The 23,139-nt window shown below is 44.6% G+C and overlaps 1 protein-coding gene across 1 annotated transcript in view; it reads right to left on the bottom strand.

Annotated features, from left to right (window-relative positions):
• Positions 1-23,139, bottom strand: part of LOC146788643 (putative cation-transporting ATPase 13A4) — a 383,399-nt gene that overhangs the window by 10,629 nt on the left and 349,631 nt on the right. The window contains 3 exon segments of the mRNA XM_085635852.1: positions 8,582-8,760; positions 13,013-13,187; positions 14,958-15,030. Of these exon segments, the coding sequence (XP_085491978.1) occupies positions 8,582-8,760; positions 13,013-13,187; positions 14,958-15,030 (427 nt within the window).

Genomic DNA, 23,139 nt, shown 5'->3' with positions numbered 1-23,139 from the left:
TCTGGTCTTGAGCCTCGCTTCGGATCCAGCTTGGAGTTTGCCCTGCCAAGAACTCATCAATGTCCACGTTTTCTCCATAAAAGTTTCTAAGTTAGAAGGTAACCTTTCCATCAAGACAAACCTGGTGACTGTATCTGACCAATAGTCCATTGCAGCAGTCTTAACTTTTGACTTTGACCCTGACCACCATGATCAGATACCTGTGGTTGGCACTTTGCACTTTTGGTACTATTTTTAATTTGCTATTTAAAAATGTGTATCTCTGTTCCTACTTATTTAATGTTTGCCATTTTATTATCATTTTATTCATTAAAATAGTCTCTGTCTATGTGGTGTTTTCACCTTAATACTGTTTGGGTACTACATAACTACTTTATGCCTTACCTCCAAGTTAAGCCTGACTGCTTTGTGGCATTCTACCAGAGGGTTTAGTGACTCCAGTTGTTCATCAAGACAAAGAATGTGACTATTAGTTTAAGGGGGTTCTCCCCGCTTTAAATAATACTCCAGTTACTTTCAATAGGTAAAGAGAATGAGGAAGATTCATTCATTAGCTTTTGTAAATAAAAAGCACTTGTGTAAGATTCTAATGTTATGTTTGCCAAGATAAGGCAAGAGTCTGCCAGGAACCGGCCTTCCTAACTTAAAAGAATATGACCCCTAAATATTCATATCTAAACTTTGAGATGATGAGGACTGTCTCAGAAGAGCACAGCATGAAAACAGGTGGGTAATGTTCAAACTTGTGCTAAAGATAACAGGGGCCTTGCTCACTTTGCCACTGGATTCAAGCTAGCCTGGCTGATGACGGCTGATTAGCTAGAAACTGGTTCCAGGATGCTTGTTTCCTGTCCAGTGAAGACATGGCTTGGCAGTTCAAGCTGGACTGTTCCCATGAGGCACAGGGTCAGACTGATTTGCATATGACCATGTCCGAACTGGGGTGGCGGAGTGAGCTAAAGAAAGACGCTGGAATAAACCCAGATCAGTTGACTGGGGGTGAGTGCTTGCAATGTTCAACACTCCGTCCATCATCCCCTTTGGTTTTATTCTGAATACAAGCAACATTCTTAAAATGCTTCAGGCAGTGCCATCTCTAGTGGAAATCTTTTCAGTGGATATATAAGTTGTTGAACTTGTAGAACCATCAGATAATACGAATCAACCCTTGTCACTTGGTTATGTAGCCCTATGGCTGAGAGAGCACTTCAGGAAAAGATTGCCTACAGCCCCAGGGTATCCAAGTTGAAATGGCCCCTCTACTGGCCTAGCCAGCACCTGTTGCCCCAGTAAATCCGGTATCAAAATAAATATTCATGGAAACACAAGACAACCATACTCAATTCTGGTAAATCTGGTACGGAGTAATCTAGCATATCATCTCGCATCAATAAAACAAGATAACGCTAGATCAATAGGAAAAGGTGAAGCTAAATATAGGTCGGCTAACCAATGCCTCTCATGGGAAGAATCACTCATGATCTCAAAAGCTCCACAAAATAGAAGAATCTCACAGTAAAAGTTAGGACTACTAAACATGTTATACTTACAAGAGACATGAGCATTACAACTGTTTACAATAAACAGCCATAGTTTTTTCTCACCGGTAAGGAAAGTGAACAAAGCCCGATGTCCAAAAGGAGGTTTAGCCACATTTGTGGCAATTGCCCAACAGAGAGAAATAGAGCCAATTGATACGGAAGATGAAATCATCTCAATAATAAAACTGTGGCATGAACACAAAATCCTCTTCTTCTGATTAATCTCTAGTTTCCACCAAGTATAAGAACAAGGACATCAATGGTATCAGAGGTCCTGAAAATAATTCCTGAAAGCTAATTGACTTCCAGTTATTATAATAACAGGGGACTTTAAATTGAACTTATTAAAACTATTGCAGTGGGATGAGAAAATAAATCAGCAGGACTATATGTGGTCAGTACCAACATAGGCTATGAGAGATACACATAAAAGATCGAGTGATGCATAGTCAATTGCACTAATAAACGGTGTTGAATCCCTGGGCCTACAAATTCTCAATGGGATATATGAGCAAGACTCCTCTCCACAAAGGACCTATTATACTACGTCTTCCAATTCTATTCTAGATAACAAGTTAGTAACTCTCCTGTTTTTGCACCAAGTGACATCTTTTAGAGTACTGAAAACAAACAAAAGTGTTCATGGTCAGCAGATAATAGAAATTTGTGTCCTAAACTGTCTCCACCATAAAGTGCCATTCTTATCTGGAGAAATAACTTCAACCAACTACCGGAAGCTCATATCATCTGAGCACAAACAAGTAAGAACAAAAGATATCGCTGAAATTGCAAAGTGGTTCCTCTTAACTGGGAAAATAATGGACAATCACCACAAGGCCAATCAAAAATAAATTTATCTCAGATGAACAAACCAAGATAATAATTACAGCAGATTGTTGTGCAATGAGAATGGAGTGGAATCAGTCTTGGAGACTGGCCAAGAAATTTCCAGAAAACCTAGTGTTTAGCAAAATTTTCAATAGTATAAACAAAAATTACAGAAATGCAGTCTGGGAAAAAAACACAAGGGTCAAACAAACCTTTTGGTGAAAGGTCCTATTTCTCTCCAAGAAGAAAATCTCAAGAGATTTCTGGCGCTAAGTTAATGGTTTAAATTGAGCACCAGCTTGAATATTAAGCTCAAATCTAACTGAAGCGATCTCAGGTAAAGTTCTTGATGGAGCACTTTAAGAACTCCAGAAATTTAAGCACATTGTAACCAAACTCAGAGTCATGTAATAAAGAATCAGCCGTGCTCACAGGAGCAGGCCCCCTATCAGTTCTCGGAAAATCAAACCGGCAAAGTAATACCAAGAGGTAGGAAGGATGGGGCCCCCAGCCCGAATGGGCTGCGGCAAGCTCGTTTCAAATCAAAATGCAGTGTTTTGGGCAAGTATATTAAAACCGGTAACTGTGCACTCCAGCAATAGATAATCTCCGACTCATGAAGTTAATCAATAATCAATCAAAAATGGCAATAGGGAACAGCTGGTAAACTTTAGCCTAATTACCGTCCAAGACGTTGAGGCCAAGGGGCAGATTTACAAGACCCGTGCGCCACTTTTGCGCCGCCGTTGCGTCACTTTTGCGACGCAGAGGCGGCGCAAAACTAGCGCCATGCTGTGACAGATTTACAACGTAGCGCATCTAGGGAGATGCGTCACGTTGTAAAGCCCTGCGCCACATTAAACCTGCGTCAGGTTTAATGTATGCAGGGTGGGCGTTCCGTCGGAAAAAGCCTCTGAAAAGTGACGCAGTGAAATCTACAAGATTTCACTGAGTCACTTTTCCGACGCTGCTGCCTCAAAACCCTGCGCCTGCTTGAAGCAGGCGTAAGGCATGACGCAGCATGTTTGGTATGGGCAGCCCCTGAGCATTGCTGGAGTTGCGTCGTGCTTGCAACACGACTCCAGCAATGCGCCGCCCTTACACCATCAGATGCGTCACGCATCTGTTTATCCTTGCGCCACGATGCGCTGCATTGTAAATACGGCGCATCTGTGGTGGCGCAAGGGTAAACTTGCGTGACACATTTTTCCTGGGGCATCCCTGCTGATTTGCAGGGATGTGCCAGGAAACATAAATCTGCCCCTAAATATTTTGCCAGTCTGCTACTTAGTGAGCAGCTGCAATGGGCAAAGGATAACAAGAGCGTACCCCCAAACCAAACATGATCCTCTCAAGGAACAGGCACAGAAACCAACGTACTTACGGTATCACTAATAATGGATAAACTTTAACACAAGAAACAGGCGCTTTACTTGTGCTACGTGGATTCTAAAACTGCTTTTGATAGTGTGAGTCATAACCTTTTGTGGCAAAAACTGCCACTCTGGGGTATCCAGGAGCCACTCTTAAAAGCCGTCCAACTATCAGATACAAACACTTGGGCGAGGTTGAAAATTGGCGATGGATCTATCCTATCAAGGAAAATAGTGATGAATCAGAGCCTTAAGCAGGCCTGTGTTCTTGCTCCATATTTATTTAATCTCAAAGATCATGGAAGTAACTGGAAGATTAAATAAAAAGCATAAATGGTTTTTGGGGGGCGACCTACTCGAGTAGACAACAACTTAGAGATATGTTGGAGTTCTTTTTGATGATTGGGCCACTTTCAAACAGCATAGGAAGGATTTTAAGAAAAAAGCTGTTTCCTTGACCCAGGCCTTCCATACCATACAATATAGCCTTATAGCCCGCCGTAGCGGGCTATACCGGCTGTTAAAGGCCCGGTGCAGCGTTAAAGGCCCGAGCCGAATGCGAGGGACTTTAACAAAGCAGAGGGACTTTAAAAGCGGTATAGCCCTGCTACGAAGGGCTATAAGGCTGTTAGAACATTCTGCCACTAGAGGGCAGAATGTTCTTACAAATTAAACAAAGGCTTCTCGAAGCTCGAGGGTATTTAAATCCCCTCGAGCTTCGAGAGGCTTTTGTAAAACATTGGAATGTTGCTCCGCGGGCCTTTACCGGCCCGTAGAAGCATGGAGCACTCCATTGTCTACAATGGAGTGCTCCACATTCCAATGTTCTAATGACCTTTAAAGGGTCCAAGCGATGCACGACTATTGAAAGTCACCGCAGGAAGACTCTTGCTGACCGTTGTATTTAGTAGATGAGTACTTTGGGGCAGAAATGCAGCACTTTTAAATCATTCAATCAACACATTTATAGAGTGCACTACATACCCGCCAGGGTCTCAAGGTGCTGGGGGCGGTAGGTGCTGCTATTGCTCGAAAAGCCAGGTCTTGAGAAGTTTCCTGAAGGCCAGTAGGTCCTGAGTCTAATCTCTTCAAATGAATTTGGATCACTGTTCCACCTTCTTGCAAAAGCATGGCCAGCCCAGATCAGACTGGAGTCTTGGCTCATTAATCAATTAACAGTGAGGCAAGGGGCCTATGTAAAAACTCTGAAAGGTCAGCCTAGGCAGGCAATATTGCCAAGCTCCGTGGCAGGAGATACAAAGTAATGAAGTAGCACCAGCCAGCCTTCACTTGGATTCAGCAATCAAAGAACTGGGAATCCAAACAATATGGGCAAATTCCCCTTCTCCAGCTGCTTTTAAAAAATAGTTTAATACTACGAAAGTAACTATCACTTCTTAATGATAAAACAGAAGTTAGCCAGTATTTCAAGACAGAAGGCATTTGCACAGAGTTCCATTTAACATACCTGTAGGCAGGCTGTCATTGCAAGCTTTAGATCCATTTAATCTATGATGAACTGTCCACTCACACATTTTTAGGTCTCGCTGAGACAGCGAAAGCTGTCTCTTTGAGACATTTTGTAAGTGGGCTTTCAAAAGTGCTACCTACATGGTTTTGCTGGCCTAGGGCTTGAGTGCACGATGGCGTGCACATGCACAGCTGCTCCTCTGCTCCTTGCATTCCCCCCTCCCTTCTCACCCAGCCCTTTGATGCTCTGCTCGATTACTTTCACTTTCGCCACTTTGATGTTTAATCGCAAACGCGATCACTTCCGCTTGGCATAGCCTGTACTTGTTCTCTTTGTCCTCACATATGCTCTTCCCTCTATGTTTTTCTCTCTGGTCTCACATGTGCTATTCCCTCTGTATTTTCACTCTGCCCTCACATGTGCTTTTCCCTCTCTATTTTTCTCTGGAAAAGGGTCAACATGGTGTATACGTGTTTTTTGGTGTTTTTTTATTTTTTTTAAATTTATTTGTTATTGCATGGTTAACGTCATGATATACCGGATTCGGATGCTTCATTGCAGATCAGTTGTTTGGCCCGTGGTTATTTACGAATTTGGAAAATACTTTTGTATTGTTTCGATTCTTTTTGTCTCTGCCCTATCTCTTGGCTGCGTCCTTACTCTCTCCCATCTTCTCTCTCCACCTCTTTGCTACATGTTCTCTCGTAATGTTTTCATTTTCCCCAACTCTCCTCTTTACTCTCTCTAATTCTTTTTTTGCTCCTTTTCTGTCTCTGTCCCTTCTCTCCTCTTTCTCTCCCCACCTGTCCCTTCTCTAACCCCACTCCTCTTCCTCTGCCCGCCCCCCCATCCCTCTCTCTCACAGTACTGCAGCATAGGCAGCGCCAGGTCTCTGATGCCTTCTCAGTTTTGGCCCTGGGGGTGGAGGAGGTAAGTCAGCCCCCAAGTGAATCCCATTATCAACAGATAGTGAACCTCTATTTACCAACAAGTACGGAGCGGTCTCGGGTGACGGCTGATGCGAACAGTGATCTGCTTTCGGCCCCGGCAGGGCCTGTGGGGTGGGGGCGTTACCTTACACTAGGAGAGGAAGTAAAAGTGATATCCTCCCCTCCCCCCCACTCCACCACTGTCTCTCCTCACCCTCCACCTCTCTCTCTCCTCCACTTCTGATTCCCTTCCAACTCGGTCTCTCCTTACCCTCCACCTCAGTCTCTCCTTACCCTCCACCTCGGTCTCTCCTCACCCTCCACCTCGGTCTCTCCTCACTCTCCACCTCGGTCTCTCCTCACCCTCCACGTGTCTCTCCTCACCCTCCATGTCTCTCCTCACCCTCCACGTGTCTCTCCTCACCCTCCACATGTCTCTCCTCACCCTCCACATGTCTCTCCTCACCCTCCACACGTGTCTCTCCTCACCCTCCACGTCTCTCCTCACCCTCCACACGTGTCTCTCCTCACCCTTCACACGTGTCTCTCCTCACCCTCCACACGTGTCTCCTCACCCTCCGCCTCACCCTCCACATGTGTCTCCTCCTCACCCTCCACAGGTGTCTCCTCCTCACGCTCCACAGGTGTCTCTCCTCACCCTCCACACGTGTCTCTCCTCACCCTCCACACGTGTCTCTCCTCACCCTCCACACGTGTCTCTCCTCACCCTACACGTGTCTCTCCTCACCCTCCACGTGTCTCTCCTCACCCTCCACGTGTCTCTGCTGCACGCCTCACACTGCTGCATGCCACACACTGCTGCACGCCTCACACTGCTGCACGCCTCACACTGCTGCACGCCACACACTGCCACACACTGCTGCACGCCACACACTGCTGCACGCCACACACTGCTGCACGCCGCACACTGCTGCACGCCACACACTGCTGCACGCCACACATTGCTGCACGCCACACACTGCTAAACCAAACATTGCTGCACGGCACACACTGTTGCAACCGGCACACTGCTGCACGCCACACACTGCTGCACACTGCTGCATTACTCACTGCTGCATGCTGCACGACACTGCTGCACGCAGCACACTGCTGCACGTTGCACACTGCTGCACGCCGCTGCACGCCACAGTGCTGCATGCCTCACACTGCTACACGAAACACTGCTGCACGCTGCACTCTGCTGCACACAGCACACTGCTGCACGCCGCACACTGCTGCACGCCGCTGCACGTCACAGTGCTGCATGGCTCACACTGCTACACGAAACACTGCTGCACGCCGCACACTGCTGCACGCCGCACACTGCTGCATGCTGCACACTGCTGCACGCCGCACACTGCTGCACGCCGCACACTGCTGCACGCCGCACACTGCTGCACACCACACACTGCTGTACACCGCACACTGCTGCACGCCGCACACTGCTGCATGCCGCACACTGCTGCACACCGCACACTGCTGCACGCCGCACACTGCTGCACGCCACACACTGCTGCATGCTGCACACTGCTGCATGCTGCACACTGCTGCATGCCGCACACTGCTGCACGCCGCACACTGCTGCACGCCGCACACTGCTTCACGCCGCACACTGCTGCACACCACACACTGCTGTACGCCGCACACTGCTGCACGCCGCACACTGCTGCATGCCGCACACTCCTGCATGATGCACACTGCTGCACGCCTCACACTGCTGCATGCCTCACACTGCTGCACGCCTCACACTGCTGCACGCCGCACACTGCTGCACGCCGCACACTGCTGCACTCCACACACTGCTTTTATGCGAGTTTATGCTACTGACATTGTAAATGACAATGCCTTTTATTTGTTTTAAAACCAAAATATAAATAAAAGGCATTGTAATTTTACAAAGCCAATAGCTCAAACTCTTATAAATGCGAGACCTATTGCATTGCAAATGCTTGTTAATAAGTGCAGGGAAATAACTGTTAACTACTCCCGAGCACTACTTCTCAAATCAGAAACCTTAAAAGCTCTAAAAAGTGACATTTGTAGATGACCTGTTCTAACATAACTCTCTGCTTTTCTGGCACATACTATGGCTACATGTGTGCACTTTATGAAAAAAACATAGCACAGCACATCTGCACTTTAGGATAAGATACAGGACTCCTGTCTTTTATTTATGTATCAGTAGGTCATATTTAAAAAAGTGTTTTGAACAAAATGCCTTTTTGACTCTGCAACACAGCAAGACAGGAAGATCTGCAGAGTCAGTGATAAATATTTTTTGTTTTAAAATCAATATTTGGAATTATTGTATGATAAAACCAAATGTATTTTAAATGTTATGGTTTTAAATAACTATGCATGGATAAACTTTACTTACTTACATCTATGTAATGATTATATAAATAGTCAAAGTGCTACAAACATTGAAAACATACTCACAGTTTGTGTACAGGGGCATCCTGAAGGGCTTCCCCTTTGAGACGACAAATGCAGTTAAGATGCCGCCGAAGTTAGTGATCACCCACAAAGACGTCGTTTCAAAACCTTGCCCAAAAGACGCGGCAATCTGAGAACCATTTAGTAAAGCGGACATGCTTTCATTTTCAGAGACGCAAGCACTGCCAAGAAGAACGTCAGTGTTTTTAGTACATAATTCCGCCCACAAATATTTGATTTGATTTCAGTGCAGAACATTTTAAATTTTTCATCACATTTAAATTTCAAGCTCAATTACGGTTATCATCACATTCCGTGACTCGCACTATAGCCATGCAAACCATAACTTACTCAACACATGCACTGCGCATGACCTCACCCTTAATCAAACTGACTTACAAATGTTTTTTATTCATTTAAATGACTGTGGAGATTCCCCCATGGGTGCGGAGACTCCTCACTCATAACTTTACGAGTCATAAGTCCCTTTGTGAATCAATCAGGCCCTCTGTGTTTTGTGTTAATTCACAACCATTACTGCACATTAAATGTGTTTTTGTGAGACGAATTTCTGAGGTATTTTTAAGCACATGTTCAAGTGTTGTAATGAAAGCCAAACATAACTTCACTTTGACCTTTGGTTTTTTTCGGTGAGTTTATGTTTTTTTTTAATATATCTATCTCCAAGCGTTCCCTTGGCCCGACCCATGACCTCCAAGGCTGGCTTCTAGGATAATAAAAATGTGCTTTACCCTTAATAGCAGGATGTCTCTGGAACCCAAAATTGGTAAGGTAATGGGTTATGGGATTCACCAACGGAACAGCCTAAACCCTATTCTTCCTCTTCTGTCTCAGGAACATGTGAACCTGGGGATAGGTGCCATGGAGACCTCTAGGCTTGAATACTGCAGAGTACATATGCGGGTCTCTCTGCAGCATCAGTAGGACAACGACAGAGAGGCTAAAACGCAGCTGTATGGGCAGCTGGTGGCTCAAGAAAAGGGATCCCATCACCCTGGCAAGTAAGACATTACCTAAGCCTCTGGCAGAATCAGATCACATTCATCACGCTGTGTGTACAAACACTACCGTCATTTAAGACCTTGATCTCATCAACAGAGAGTCTCTCTTTCATCTGAGAGTTTTACTTTAGATGGTCAGGATCAAGTCCTACTAACAATCTCAAAGCATACATACACTTAAAGTCAGGGTCTTTAGTATCTTTTCAATCACAAGTCCATTCTCCTGAACTCCTTTCCAGCAAAACAGTGTTACCCTCGTTCGCAAGCTTCTCGACAGCCAAAAACACCCATTAATTGTAATCCTGAGTGATATTGGCGCCTAGAAGCCTCATTTAAGGGAGTGTGTGCCTAACAAATGGTATCTTTCATTCAATGATCTATGGAAAGACTGCGTTGAGTGCTGGTGACCTGATGTTGGCCTGCAAACTAAGGAACAGTGTGAAGAAAGAGTTAACGGCCGCTATGATGTGTGCGCATGAGGAGGATGGTGGTGTTGTGGTGGGAGAGTGGGAAGGATGTCCTTTGGGATGCCATGTACAGTCTACAGGCTATAGACCTATGGGATTGAAAATAGGAGATGCAGGCATGACATGAGGGTGGTGCAGATCAAGCAGCATGGGCGGTAGGGGCATGTAGGACATAGGTGAGAATGAGGCCATGCAGGAGACTGATGAGATGCCCTATTGACCAAAGTGAGGGCAAAATGAGGTTATGAAGGGCGGTCACATAAGGAAGTTGAATTTGATTCTGCAGAGCAACTGAGTCATCAGTAAACAATGAGGGCCTCATTTCTGGGTTTCTGATGGAGGGCTGTGCAGTAAGTTGCCTTGCAGCACTGCCCTGTGTCAAAAGGAAAGGGCAGGAATGCACCATACTTACTAAATACAGTGCCTTCCTGTCCTTTTCCCCTGTGCAGGTGCCATCTTGGCAGCCTGGCACCAACACGGGCACCCTTGTGTTGTTGGCAGGATTGCTTTAGTGCAGGAACGGACACCCGCCTCCACAAAACAATAAATAGAAGAAAGAACGAGGAGAAATACACATATTTCTCCTAGTTATGCCTGCGCTGGTGAGGCATACAGTTTTGAGGCATTCCCAGGTTTACAGATACTTGCGAATCTGGGAAACCATCCAAACCCATGGATATTGCGTGGGTGCACCCACTGCAGTGCCCATGGAATGCCTCCCTGCGCTGGTTTGCCACACACAATATGCACAAGGCCATGAAAAGCCACGCAAAGTGGCTTTGCGTAGCCTCAAAGATATGGGCCTTCACTGGCAGCGTAAGGGGCTTGTAAATATGCTCCTGAGTGTGAATGTGGTACTGAATTGCTACCAAGGGGTGCGTGTAAACCATGCAGAAGTGTGAATGTAGTGTTGACACCAGGAGGTGCATGCACACCACACAACAGTGTGAATGAGCTGGGGAATGGCCACCATCAGGTGTGTGGACATCCACCATATGTGAATAAGCTGGGGAATTCCCACCAGCAGGTGTGCACACCCCACATGAGAGTGAATGAGGTAATGGATGGCCACCATGAGGTCGGTACGCACCAAGCATGAGTGTGGATGAAGTGATGCAGGACTGCCAGGCAATGTGTATACATTTTAACAGGTATTGGAATGTGGAAGTGATTGGCCTCCAGGAGGTGGAGACAAATGACACAGATCTGTGAATGCATTGATGAATGAACATCAGGAGGTGTGTGCACACCACACAGAAGTGTGAGTTAGGTGAAGAAAGAACACCAGATATGTGCACGCTAAGTCTGGGTGACTACCACATCATTTCCTTTGTGGAACATGCATGGAATGAACAAAACATGTTGTCAAAAGTTCTCATTATCATGTAAAATGTCAGATTTAGTATTTTGCATCTTTTTTTAGCATGAAATGCATCCTTGTCTCCACTTTCGACGCGAGAACACATTTTGGGCTTAAAAAACACAAAATTGCACATGACACAAACAACATACGCTTACATTTGGTTTGTTTATGCTCTTCCCGTGCTCCTGTTGTAGGAACTTTACTAGAACGAAGTTAAACCGGGCGATGGCCCTAACTGCATATTCTAAGCATTTCATGTAACAATTGTAAAGTGAAGTGCTTGAAAGTACACGAGATTATGCCGGTATAAATGAAGATAAGCCTGGGCTGATGCACATTCCACATAGGTGTAAATGAGGTAATGAATGACCGCCAACAGGTGCGTGCACTTCCAGTAGGAGAGCTCATGAGGTGGTGCACAGTTCTTAATTTGAGCCAGTGGTTTCCAGTGCCCAGCACCGGCACGTTACTGTCGACACTGGCACTTCCATATGGTGGTGCTGCTTGTCTAATTTATTGTTGAGTACAACAACAGCTGTGTATTAATTCATTCTACATTTAAAATGACTAGTACCTGCCTCTCATGTCATTATTGAAGCGTTGGGGCCCTGTAGTAGTCGGAAGCTTGTGAGAGCGTGTTGGGTAAAGTTGTGTTGGTACTGCCGTTGGCAGAGCTGCCAAGAACAATGAGTGGTGCAAGCTGCAGTGGCCTCCTAACAAGGGCCCTGGCACAAAACTTGTTACAAACAAAGCACTGGTTGATGCAGAACTACCAGGTGGGGTGTGGACATTGATTGGTAGTGTATATGAGGTCTTGCAGAACTACCACTTGGTAGGTGCACATTGATTGGGAGTGCATATGGTGTGATGCAGAACTGCCAGGCGCGGTGCACACATTGAGTAAGAGTGTATATGAGGGCATGCAGAACTACCAGGTGGTAGGTAAACATTGAGTGGGAGTGTATATGAGGTGATGCAGAACTACCAGGTGGTGTGTACTCATAAAGTGGGAGTGTATATGAGGTGATGCAGAACTACCAGGTAGTGTGTACACCTTAAGTAGGAGTATATATGAAGTGATGCAGAACTACAGGCAGTAGGTATACCTTGAATAGGAGTGTATATGAGGAGATGCAGAGCTACCAGGTGGGAGGTACACAATGAGTAGGAGTGTATATGTGGAGATGCAGAACTACCAGTTGGTAGGTACACAATGAGTGGCACTGTATATGAGGTGATGCAAAACTACAAGTGGTAGGTGCACATTAAGTGGAAGTGTATATGAGGTGATGCAGAACTACAGGCGGGTTGTACGTATCGAGTGGGAGTGTATATGAGATGATGCAGAAGTACCAGGTGGTAGGTAAACATTGAGTGGGAGTGTATATGAGGAGATGCAGAACTACAAGAGGTAGGTGCAAAATAATTGGAAGTGTATATGAGGTAATGCAGAACTACCAGGTGGTAGGTGCACATTGAGTGGGAGTGTATATGAGGTGATTGCGGGTGGTCAGAAGGTGGTTGCACATTAAGGAGTTATTTTTTTAAGTATGGCACACAAATAATCTAGAAATAAATATACCTGAAGACATCTGTGCTGCTGTACCATGACTGTTTCTGGACCAGGAGATAGGTACATACCAAGGCGATCAGGTTGCAAAGAAAATTAACCACAATGGAGATCACAACAGGAAGGGACACCAGATGCCTCAGAGGTCTGATGAGAGATAGCTCTGGGGATGCTCTGTTTAATGTTACTGAAAGGCAAGTAAAACATGCATGTGTTTATATGCCAATAAAGTTCAGTTGAAAATTAGTATACAAAGTTATGGGATTTCACATAAATGGATGTTCTTGTGCAAAAAGTCCTGCATTGCCAATCCTGCCCTCAATGAAGAAATGATGGAAGTGACAGGTGATGCCAAAGAGCACATCCCAACTCCACTGTATATCTGAAAAGTAAATGGCTATCCATGACAAGATATCTGAAAGAGTGAACGTCATTGGATGAGTGTGGGTGTGTGAGTGTATCACTATCAGTGGGTTTGTGAATGTCCCTAGTTGAAAGTGGTTGCAGTAATGAGAGTAAGGATACTACTTATGGTGTAGTGTGGATACTGTAAAGGGGCCATAAACTAATTCTACTGTCTGCTAAACTAGCATCCTTAATTAATGGAACACCTATGCCTTATATCATTTATAGACTCTTCCTAATAGAAGTTCATTAAAATGGACCCCAACTGTCTACCTTGAATTTTCAAATTGTTTAGGTTATCTCTAACAGTCTCACTTTTCAAGTCTTTGGGTACATTTCTCATCCTTCAAATCTTTAATGAATGTGGCAGGTACTAGATTTTGTAACACAGAAATGAATGTGGCACCTACATTAAATATCTCATGGAGAATAAGGCAAGCTTGAGATAAAGATAATTTGTCCTGCAGGGAATGTTGTCGGGCTAAAGACACTGAGGGGCATATCTATGAGAGGCTTGGATCACGTTTACACCACTCAAAGGGGTGCATGCATGACGCATGTCAACCACCAGTACCTGCAAAACCCCCAAATGGGATATGGAGGCATCAGGATTTTTCCTTGGACGTACCTCATTATGGAGCTGTGGGTATCTGCAGGATTTGGTTCCCGGAACATGGAGATCCCGAGGAATCTTGCCAACCACAAACATTTCAAATAAATAGACACCCAGTGTAATCCAAGATGGTATGGCTGTCATAGATCCAACCGACGTTTCTTAACAAGAATGTTCGATAGACACCAAATAGTGGGTAATTTACCTATTTCCCTCACTATTCAAAGAGGAAAAGTAGTGTAATCTGGGGGATCTCCAGATAACAATGGCTCACCCATCTGTGTGCTTGGCCAAACACCAACCACATGAATGCCTCTCAAATGTTAAATGGGGACATCAAGTTTTATACTTTAGAATTATAGTCTTCACGGCAATGTGGGTAGCTGCGGTATTTGGGCCCAGGGATGACCATCACTGATATTTTTGTAAACTAGACACCCAGATAGGTCCAGGATGATGTGGCTTACATGGATCCCGTCTCAAACAGTTTCCTGAGTAGAGGAAGGGGGGACTGGGAGCTGGATTAGACGTCCAATGCCTGGGCCCTTAGCGTATATCATAAGCACAAACACAAATTTAGGGAGAGAATATATGGGCGGCGTTCATGAGTCATGAGCAGTCAGAAAGACTGTCTCATGTTGCCTTCACACATCCCGAGGGGGATGTCATGCTTCGTCATAGCGTGTTTGCTCCTCGTTTGGGTCCCCCAAAGGGTCATTTTGATGGAGCTCTTTTATTGAAATGCCGTATGATGAGTACAAGGTGGAGTATAAGTCGGGTGGTTTCTTAAATGTTAAGATGTGAGTTAAAACTGATGAGGGAGGTCTCCAACTATTCTTTAATAACTGGACCGCCCTGAAGATTAAAAGCCTTTATAGGTAAATGCTACCAATCGGGTCATAAAGTGCCCTAATTTAAGACACAGGTATTGAGGCTTACTTGTCAAGTAAGTGGGAAAGGCGATGGCCATATCTTGAAGGAGATACTGGTACTTTCCCAGAATTCTGTTTTCCTAAAAAACATACCGAAAAAATAAGATGGTCAATTTAGCAATGAAGTAAAGACATGATTTAGGTAGAATATGTGACAAAAGAGTGTGAACAATTCAAAAGAAGACTTGTCATGACACCATAACCAGTCGAAACCATCATCACCATGCCACCAGTACCATGCAGTGTGCACTAGAACGTCTTTCTATATCCATGACGGCACAGACTGTTTCCTAAAGCTGCTGCCACCATCTTTAAATTCGACCACCTGGTTGACCAGAAGGAAATGGCGTCCCTCCTTTCCAACCAGCAAGAATCAGATCATAGAACTAGCAAAACTCCCATTTTATTCTAAGTTTGCTGAATGCTCATGATCGGTTTTCAGTATATTGTTTTTAAGTCCTCATTCACACAAGAACCATTAGCCTCTGTGCAACCCAGAGATGCCAAAAGAAAGACAGAAATCAACATTTACAGCACAAAACATCCATTTCAGCCTCAGAATAGTTAGCAGACAAAGGTTGACCAACAACCTGGTGAGATGAGCTCCACTCCCATACTCAAAGACACTTAGGGGGAGATTTACTAAGATTGTGCGCCCAGTTTGCGTCACAAAAGTGACACAAAACGGCGCGAAATCCTTTTTTCCTAATTAACTTTCCAGCACTTAACTCGTTTAGGGCTGGAAATAACGTAATTGCGCTGCTTTGCATGTCTTAGCGCCACGGGGCGTGGCAAGGGTGGTGCATGGGTGTTCCCTTGCAACCACCCAAGGTTTCTCACGCTAAACCTAATTTACTAAAAACTGCGCCCATTTTATGTAGGCGCACAGAAGGCGAAATGCTTTCTTTTCTCCTTCCTTTTCTGACTTTACATGCCCGCTGCACTGTGCAGCACGCATACAAAGCGGGAAAAGCTTCCCCTGGAGTTCTACATAGTATTTTGTACAGGAAGAGAACCATTCCTGTACAAATCCTATGCTACACTCGGCGGCACACAGGTGTGTGCATGGCGCACAGCAGCTGGAATCAGCACCGGCGCAAGGGAAAAGGGAGGAGAGAGCCATATCTTTGAAGATATGGCGCTCCCCTGCTCCATCCCTGTCGCGCAACGCAGCGCAGCCTCGCAGGGGGCCGCACTGCGTTGCGTGACTTTTTTGTAAATCTCCCCCTGAAATTGGTGGATTTTCTAGAACATACAGGATTGAAAAAATGGTTCCATTTATACATCAGCATCCCAAAAAGGACATCATACATTTGAAGTGCGGGTGCTTAGAGGCTCATAGTGTATCATGGTGTATGATGCCAAAATGTGTAGAATAACCTGTTGGAATAAACTGTGTCTTTTGCCTCTGTGTGTTGCCATTGCTAAAATGTTAATTCTTTGGGAAACAGTAAAGGAGAATAATTTAGGGAATTGAACAGAATCCTATGGGAATTGTTGTGACACGCATGTATGCGCGGCATGAAGGAGAGCTGGGGTTGCCAAACAGCGAGATATGTCACCTCTTGGCTCAGTCACAGTGGCTACTGATATGGATAGATAATGGGGCAAGTTTAGGGGCATAATACTGCGAAACGTACAGATAACCTGAACACACCCTAAAACTTTGAGAACAGAAGGAAACTACTGATTATGATAATTAAAGAAACTGAATACTATAACACCATATGCTCCACAAATCCCACCGCAGTGCCTACACAAATGTCAAGACATGATGAAAATGATGGCTTGTCACAGTCAGAGGTTGGATTGGATCCAGTTGGGGAGGTTTACATAAACAGGACACTACACTCATTTGAATCAACGAGACATAACTGTGGTTTAGGAATCGGGCAATTGATATAAATTAGCATAATGGTATTGCGGCAAGATGACACGGGTTGGGGGAGAAAATTGCCCACTTAAATTGGAGATAATAACAATATTACCAATATACAGTCCTTGCAGACACTCAGGGGCAGATTTAAAAGCCCCTTGCATCACTATTGCGCCGTTGTTGCCTCACTTTAGTGACGCAGCAGTGGCGTAAAAGTTGCAGCCCATTTACAAGGTGACGCATCTAGGGAGATGTGCCACGTTGTAAAGCCCTGCGTGACATTATACCTGTGTCAGGTGTAATGTATGCAGAATAGGCGTTCCCAAGCAGGAAAGCCTAGTAAAAGTGACGCAGTGAAATCTACAAGATTTTACTTCGTGACTTTTAGGACGCCACTGCGTCAAAACCTTACGCCTGCTTGAAACAGGCATAAGGAGTGATGCAGTGTAGTGGGAATTGGCCGTAACAAGCATTGCCGGAGTTGCATCGTGCTTGCGACACGACTCCAGCAATGCGTGACTTTTCCGTCAACAAATGCGTCAGTATTTCTGACGCATCTGTCAATCCTTGCGCCACGGTCCATCCATGGTGACGCAAGGGTTTTGCAAGGTGGCGCAGGGAAAGTGATGCATCTCTGCCGATGCGTCACTTTCTTGTAAATCTGCCTCTCAGTGTTTATACTACAAATAGCACTAGCCCCATTATTTCAGGAAGGTAGTTCTGTGCTGAATGAGAAGTGGGAGGAAACACAATTGTAGGACACTAACTGAGAAAGAATGGATTAACACAGTAGAATACTCATAAGGATTTATGAGAAACGCACAAATTAAATTCAGTTAATTCAAATATCTGCACCACGCCTACCTTACCCCAACCTTCATCATTGGTGCTACCTCCTCGCCCGAGTAGGTGACTATCACTCGCCGAGATTCAACCACAGTTGTGCGTTTCTGATACATTTTGTATCTGGATAGAAGCAGGGATCATGATGATTTTTAGAATAATGTCTGAGGGTATACCCAAAGGATTTCATTTTTATGCATTGGGTACCCTGGCCAAGATTAAAAAGTGATTTGTTTGAATGTCTACTGAAAGCAATGTTTCAGCCATCTCACCTGCCCTGAGGGATCATTGTATTTCTTCATGGCTTGGAAGATCCCTACATAGTGAATTTAGAATCTCATCCAATCATAATAGAGGCATGCAGCTCTCATAGCAGTATTTTCAGCAGATGTTTAACCTTGCTGGGGATTTTCTCTACGTCAATGCCTTGGAAGGGGTGCACCTCACTGTAGTCACGCATTCATCCAGGGTAAAATCTCTCCTCTGCACCTATTTGGTCTGGTTTCTGCCATGATGAAGAAGAACAGCACCCACTGACGTCTCAGGGGCATCATTTTCCACAATACATGTTGAAGTTTTATCCCAATGCTTAAGTATAAGTGCCTCGGTAAAGGTTCTCTTCAGTCCATAGAAGGCTTCCTCAGTCTTCTCCATCAACAGGAAGCCCCCGACGGATTTTCCTTTTTAAGAGCCTGGGAGATGTAACTCCTCATTTTTGAGATTTCCATAAAAAAGCTGATGATAGAAGCTTGCCAGTCCGAAAAAACATTGTTGGACAATTAGGAATGTCTCATATCTTGTAAGGGTCATCAGAAATTGGCCACCAAGGATACAATACACACACACACATATAAAATAAGATGTATAAATAATAATAATAATAATAATACTGGATTTTATAGAGCGCGAACAGCTACCTCACGAGGAGGTGTCCCGGCGCTAGAGGAACCACAAAAGTCCTGGGGCAGAGATAGAGGACCTAGCGTGGCTGGGAGAAGAGCCAGGTCTTTAGCATCTTCTTAAAGCAGGGTTCAGATGGAGCCTGCTGGATTGCTTGAGGTAGGGAGTTCCACAGAACGGAGACGTTTGCTGAAAAGGTACGACCGCCAAGGCGGGCCTTTTTTGCTCAATGAAATATAAATGCATTTGATAAACTATTTAGCAAATAAATGTAATGTGATGCAATACATATATTTTTAATAATTGGGTTACATTATATATATAGCTCCACCTCCAGCACGCTAGACACGGTCGGTGCCTGCGTACATATATTCATACACACACATACACATACATATATATCCTCCAATCCTTTTCACAATTACTGCAAAGGTGTTGAGGCTTCAAGGAAAGACTTGAAATCAGGTTAGTTCTTCAGCAGTGAAATGTATGTTTTTACATGCCACTAAAGTACCACCGGAGACATTCCGGCTGTCCTGCACCCTTGTTCACTGATAGTGAGGCAGCAGTTTATGTGCTCATATATACCACAGCGTAAGGAACTTTACAGCAACAAAGACACCAGACCCACACATTGTTCATTCTTCGCAGTTGTTGTTGAAAAAAGCATATTTGATCAATGCTAGACAAAACAAAACTACTACTATATTATCATACATATATACGCATATGTATGTGTGTGTGTGTATGTTTCTATAAGTACATATTTATATATAGTGTTAAATATTAGTGGAATTTATGTAATATACATTATGAGAATGTTATATACAAAAATATTTAGGATTTATTACGGAAACTATATATTAGAAAAAACATATTTTTGTACCTTTTTGGATGACATTGATGTTAAATGATATTTTATTTCTGATATTTCTGTATTTACCATTATAAGTGTAAGGACACACTATTTTGGGAAACTATATTTTGGCATGATATTCGTGTCAAACAATATTGTTTACCTCAATTTTGTGTAAGTCATCCATTGTGTCAAGGGCATATGGTCAGCTGGGCAATGGCAGAGGTAAATTCTGAGATTCTAATCCAGTGAAGAGTGTGATGGCAGCACTGTGGGATAGATTATTGATTTTACTCCATTACACTAATGATATCTTTTCCTGGAATGATTACCCAATTCTAATTAGTGAGAACATGTGCTAAAATACAATGTCAGGTATAAAGTAGGATGCTCAAGGGAATTTGGGCATTTTACCCAGAAAATAGCTGTCATCTATTACCCAGAGGGGAAGCACAGAGGATCAATTGTCTTGCTGAGATTATTGCCCATGGCTTGGTTTCTATGTCACTGCTTCCTTTATTAACAATTTCATAGCTGTAGCATTGAGCCCTTCAAGCTCTTTAGTTCCTCCACCCCTTAGATGTGTTATGTTTCCTCCTGTTTGCAATCGCCTCACTCCACGAAGCTCTTTGAAGGCAAGCCATCCAGATGAGGTGTGGGTAATTTTTCTTAGATTCAACGGGACAGCAATATTCATAGATATCTTTTCCACATAAGATGGCCAATGGATTGTCTATGTCTCAGCAGCAATTGTTAACTAAAATCAAGCACAGAAATGTATTGTGTGAGGCTCATGCACACTCTCTCTGCCGGAATCTCCAAGCAAGACCTGAACCAACTTCAGACCATTCAGAACACCACAGCAAGACTCAATCTGCCTTCTCTGCTATACCACCATCTCACCTCAACTCAGGGAGCTTCACTGGCTTCCCAGTCACAAACGCATCCAGTTCAAGCTCTTCATGCACACCGACAAAGCCCTACACCACATTAGACCCACATACCTCAACAACAGCATACACTTTAACAATCCCCCCAGACACCTTAGCTCTGTCTCACTCTTGATTGCACACACTCACTGCATTCCCAAAAGCAGTACAGAATGTCGTTTGTTCTCATACTGCACACTCAAAACTTGAAACAACCTCCCACAACACATCAGAACCTCCTTCTCGCTACTTGAGTTCCGCAAGAAGCTGAAGTCTTGACTCTTGGAATATTTTGACGTGGACCACACTCTTACAAGCCTGCTCAGCAGCTGAACACCCTCTACTTCTAGAGCACACTACAAATCAACACATCACAACATTCAATGTATTGGTCATATTAGAGTCCAGTGTGAAGTTTGGGTTACTGTTTATTATTCTGAGCATTGATTTCAAGGTTTTACCTTCAAACCTTTCTACTGGATCATCTGACTTCTCTGGGTACCAGAACGTTGCTCTGTGTCAGGATTCTTACCTTGGTGCCAAAATTTCTTCCACAAAAGCAGATGACAAGTCCCAAATCCCCAGCGCTGTTGCCGAGACAGAATAACTCTGTATCGACACCCACCGGGGGGAAAGGGGAATGGGTAAAGAAATAGAGACTGCCTGCGATCTCAGGAGCTGCCACCTTCTCTATTCTGAATCTTCTATATTAATTTTCTCCTTGTTTCTTCTTGATTCTGGAATGATCTGGCGGACCTGCAGCAGAGGGGGAGAAGAACAACCTTGCAATTCTAAATCCTCCCTATTACCTGGGATTCCTCTCTCCCTCCATATTCGAACATAATCTACCTGATGTAGTCACAGTTTTTGCCTCTCTCTTGATGGTAGTGAAATTGGTGTTCCTGAAGTGTTGCGACTCTAAGTTTACACCTGGAGCGAGAAGGGAACAATTATGTCATTGAACTAAGCCTTAACTAAGCCTTAACCCAACTCCCACTCCCACAGGGAACTGACTTTATACCTGGAGTAGCTGCACTAAGCCTAACTCTCTGGGAATGCTGAAGAACTGTAGCACTCTTCTTAGTAGTCTTCTATACTCCAATATTGTCGCAAGGAAAGGTGAAGCACTTGCTCTCCGATCAAATGTGAAGTAAAGTCATTAATATACATATACCTCTTCAAACTCCTGAACCAATAACAAGATGCCTCTGCCTTACTTGGTCTCGCTGTGTGCTTGAATGCTCTCTGGACTCACGGTCATGAACTCTGACTGGAAACGGAAATACTGCCTCAGAAGACGACGAAGACTCGTCACTTGAAATTCTCACTCTGGAACTCTGATGGAAACTATTAGACGAACACTTAACTCAGAGCGTAAGGGAAAACACAGGAAAAACTAGTGAACTCTATTCTGGGGAATGAGTTCCCGGTGTGCACACCCTATATATTCTAACTGAAGAATTTGGAGGGGGAACTCTGACTGGAATTAGGTCTTTTCACTGGAACAGCTGAGAGACACAGCTGTCAACGTGGAATTCCTCAGTTGAAGTGCACGGCTCACCGGGCGCTCGCGCAGCAGATTGGCTTGAGCTTGAGCCTTTCTCCTGAAGACTAGAGCGGGTCATATTGAATAAACGGCAGCCACCATCTTGGATGAGGTTCAAGCTGGTTTGCGCAATCAACAGGAGTAATTTGTTAAACAGAAACCACAGATGGGGATGCAACCTTCTAAGCTTAACGTGCCGAAACAGGAGCCATCTGAACCAAAATTTCTTACAGCCCTCTTCACAAGTGCAGAACAAATTCCTATCAAGACAAGTGAACCTACAATAGGGGGAAACCCGGCAGTTCACAAAGAGGCTCCAATATTGGGGGCAGGCCGGGCCCAGTCCAGCAGCCACACTGCCTCTTAAAGTACTATGGTCCTCAGTGGGACTAGCAATGGGGAAGCTGTTAACTTCCCAAGACAACCACCACCAAACATGCCAAAGGAGGTGCTACTCACACATGGTACTGATTCAGCACCGGAATCTACGATCATCCTCTACTCGCCCCAATCATCGGGCAAGGAGCCCACACCTTCTGGACTTTTGGGTCCCCGGGCTCAACTGCCTCCCCACTCAGACGGAGCCCCTAAAGCCCCCTCAGCTTCCAAGTCTCAAGACCCTCCAACTCTTGAAATCAATCCGAGACCCCTACAACAGTTAATTTCAAACTATGGAGGAACCTACTTGGGTGGCAACTATCCAATAGCTCAGCCGGGACCCCAAACCACGAATCCCTCCATTATTGTCTTCACTCCAGAGTATGAATCAAAAGGCCCATTCGACATCTTGAATAGGGGTAACCTACTTCGACTCCTAAGCACCATGCCAACCCTAAATGATTTATGTTCAGCTGATCTTCTCTCAGTAGAATTTATAAAAGTGGATAAATTACAGAACTTGGAAGCCACAAAAGCAATCTGGAGGTCACCCAAAATAGTTAATAAAATTCTGGAGGCGCAGACAACCCTCAAAGCGTGGGGGATACAATCAGCCTTATACCACAACTCAGGATATCCGTTCCCCCTGCTTGAGAGACCCCGTGAAGGACCACCTCTGAAAAACTGACAGACCACGTCAGTCCTATGGGGCGCCCAGGGCCGTTCACTGTTAAAGAGGCAGGTGCTGAACTCAAGAGGGCGCAATGGCTCCCCACTTAGATAATTTTGAAAACGTCCGGATCTTTAGGACGATCAATGCTATGAACTATCCACAATGACAGGGCAAGCCAATAAGGACAG

This window comes from Triturus cristatus, chromosome 11, assembly GCF_964204655.1.
Source record: "Triturus cristatus chromosome 11, aTriCri1.1, whole genome shotgun sequence".
Taxonomy (NCBI): domain Eukaryota; kingdom Metazoa; phylum Chordata; class Amphibia; order Caudata; family Salamandridae; genus Triturus; species Triturus cristatus.
Note: the sequence above shows the minus strand (reverse complement) of the source record. Positions and strands in the feature narration are given on the sequence as shown.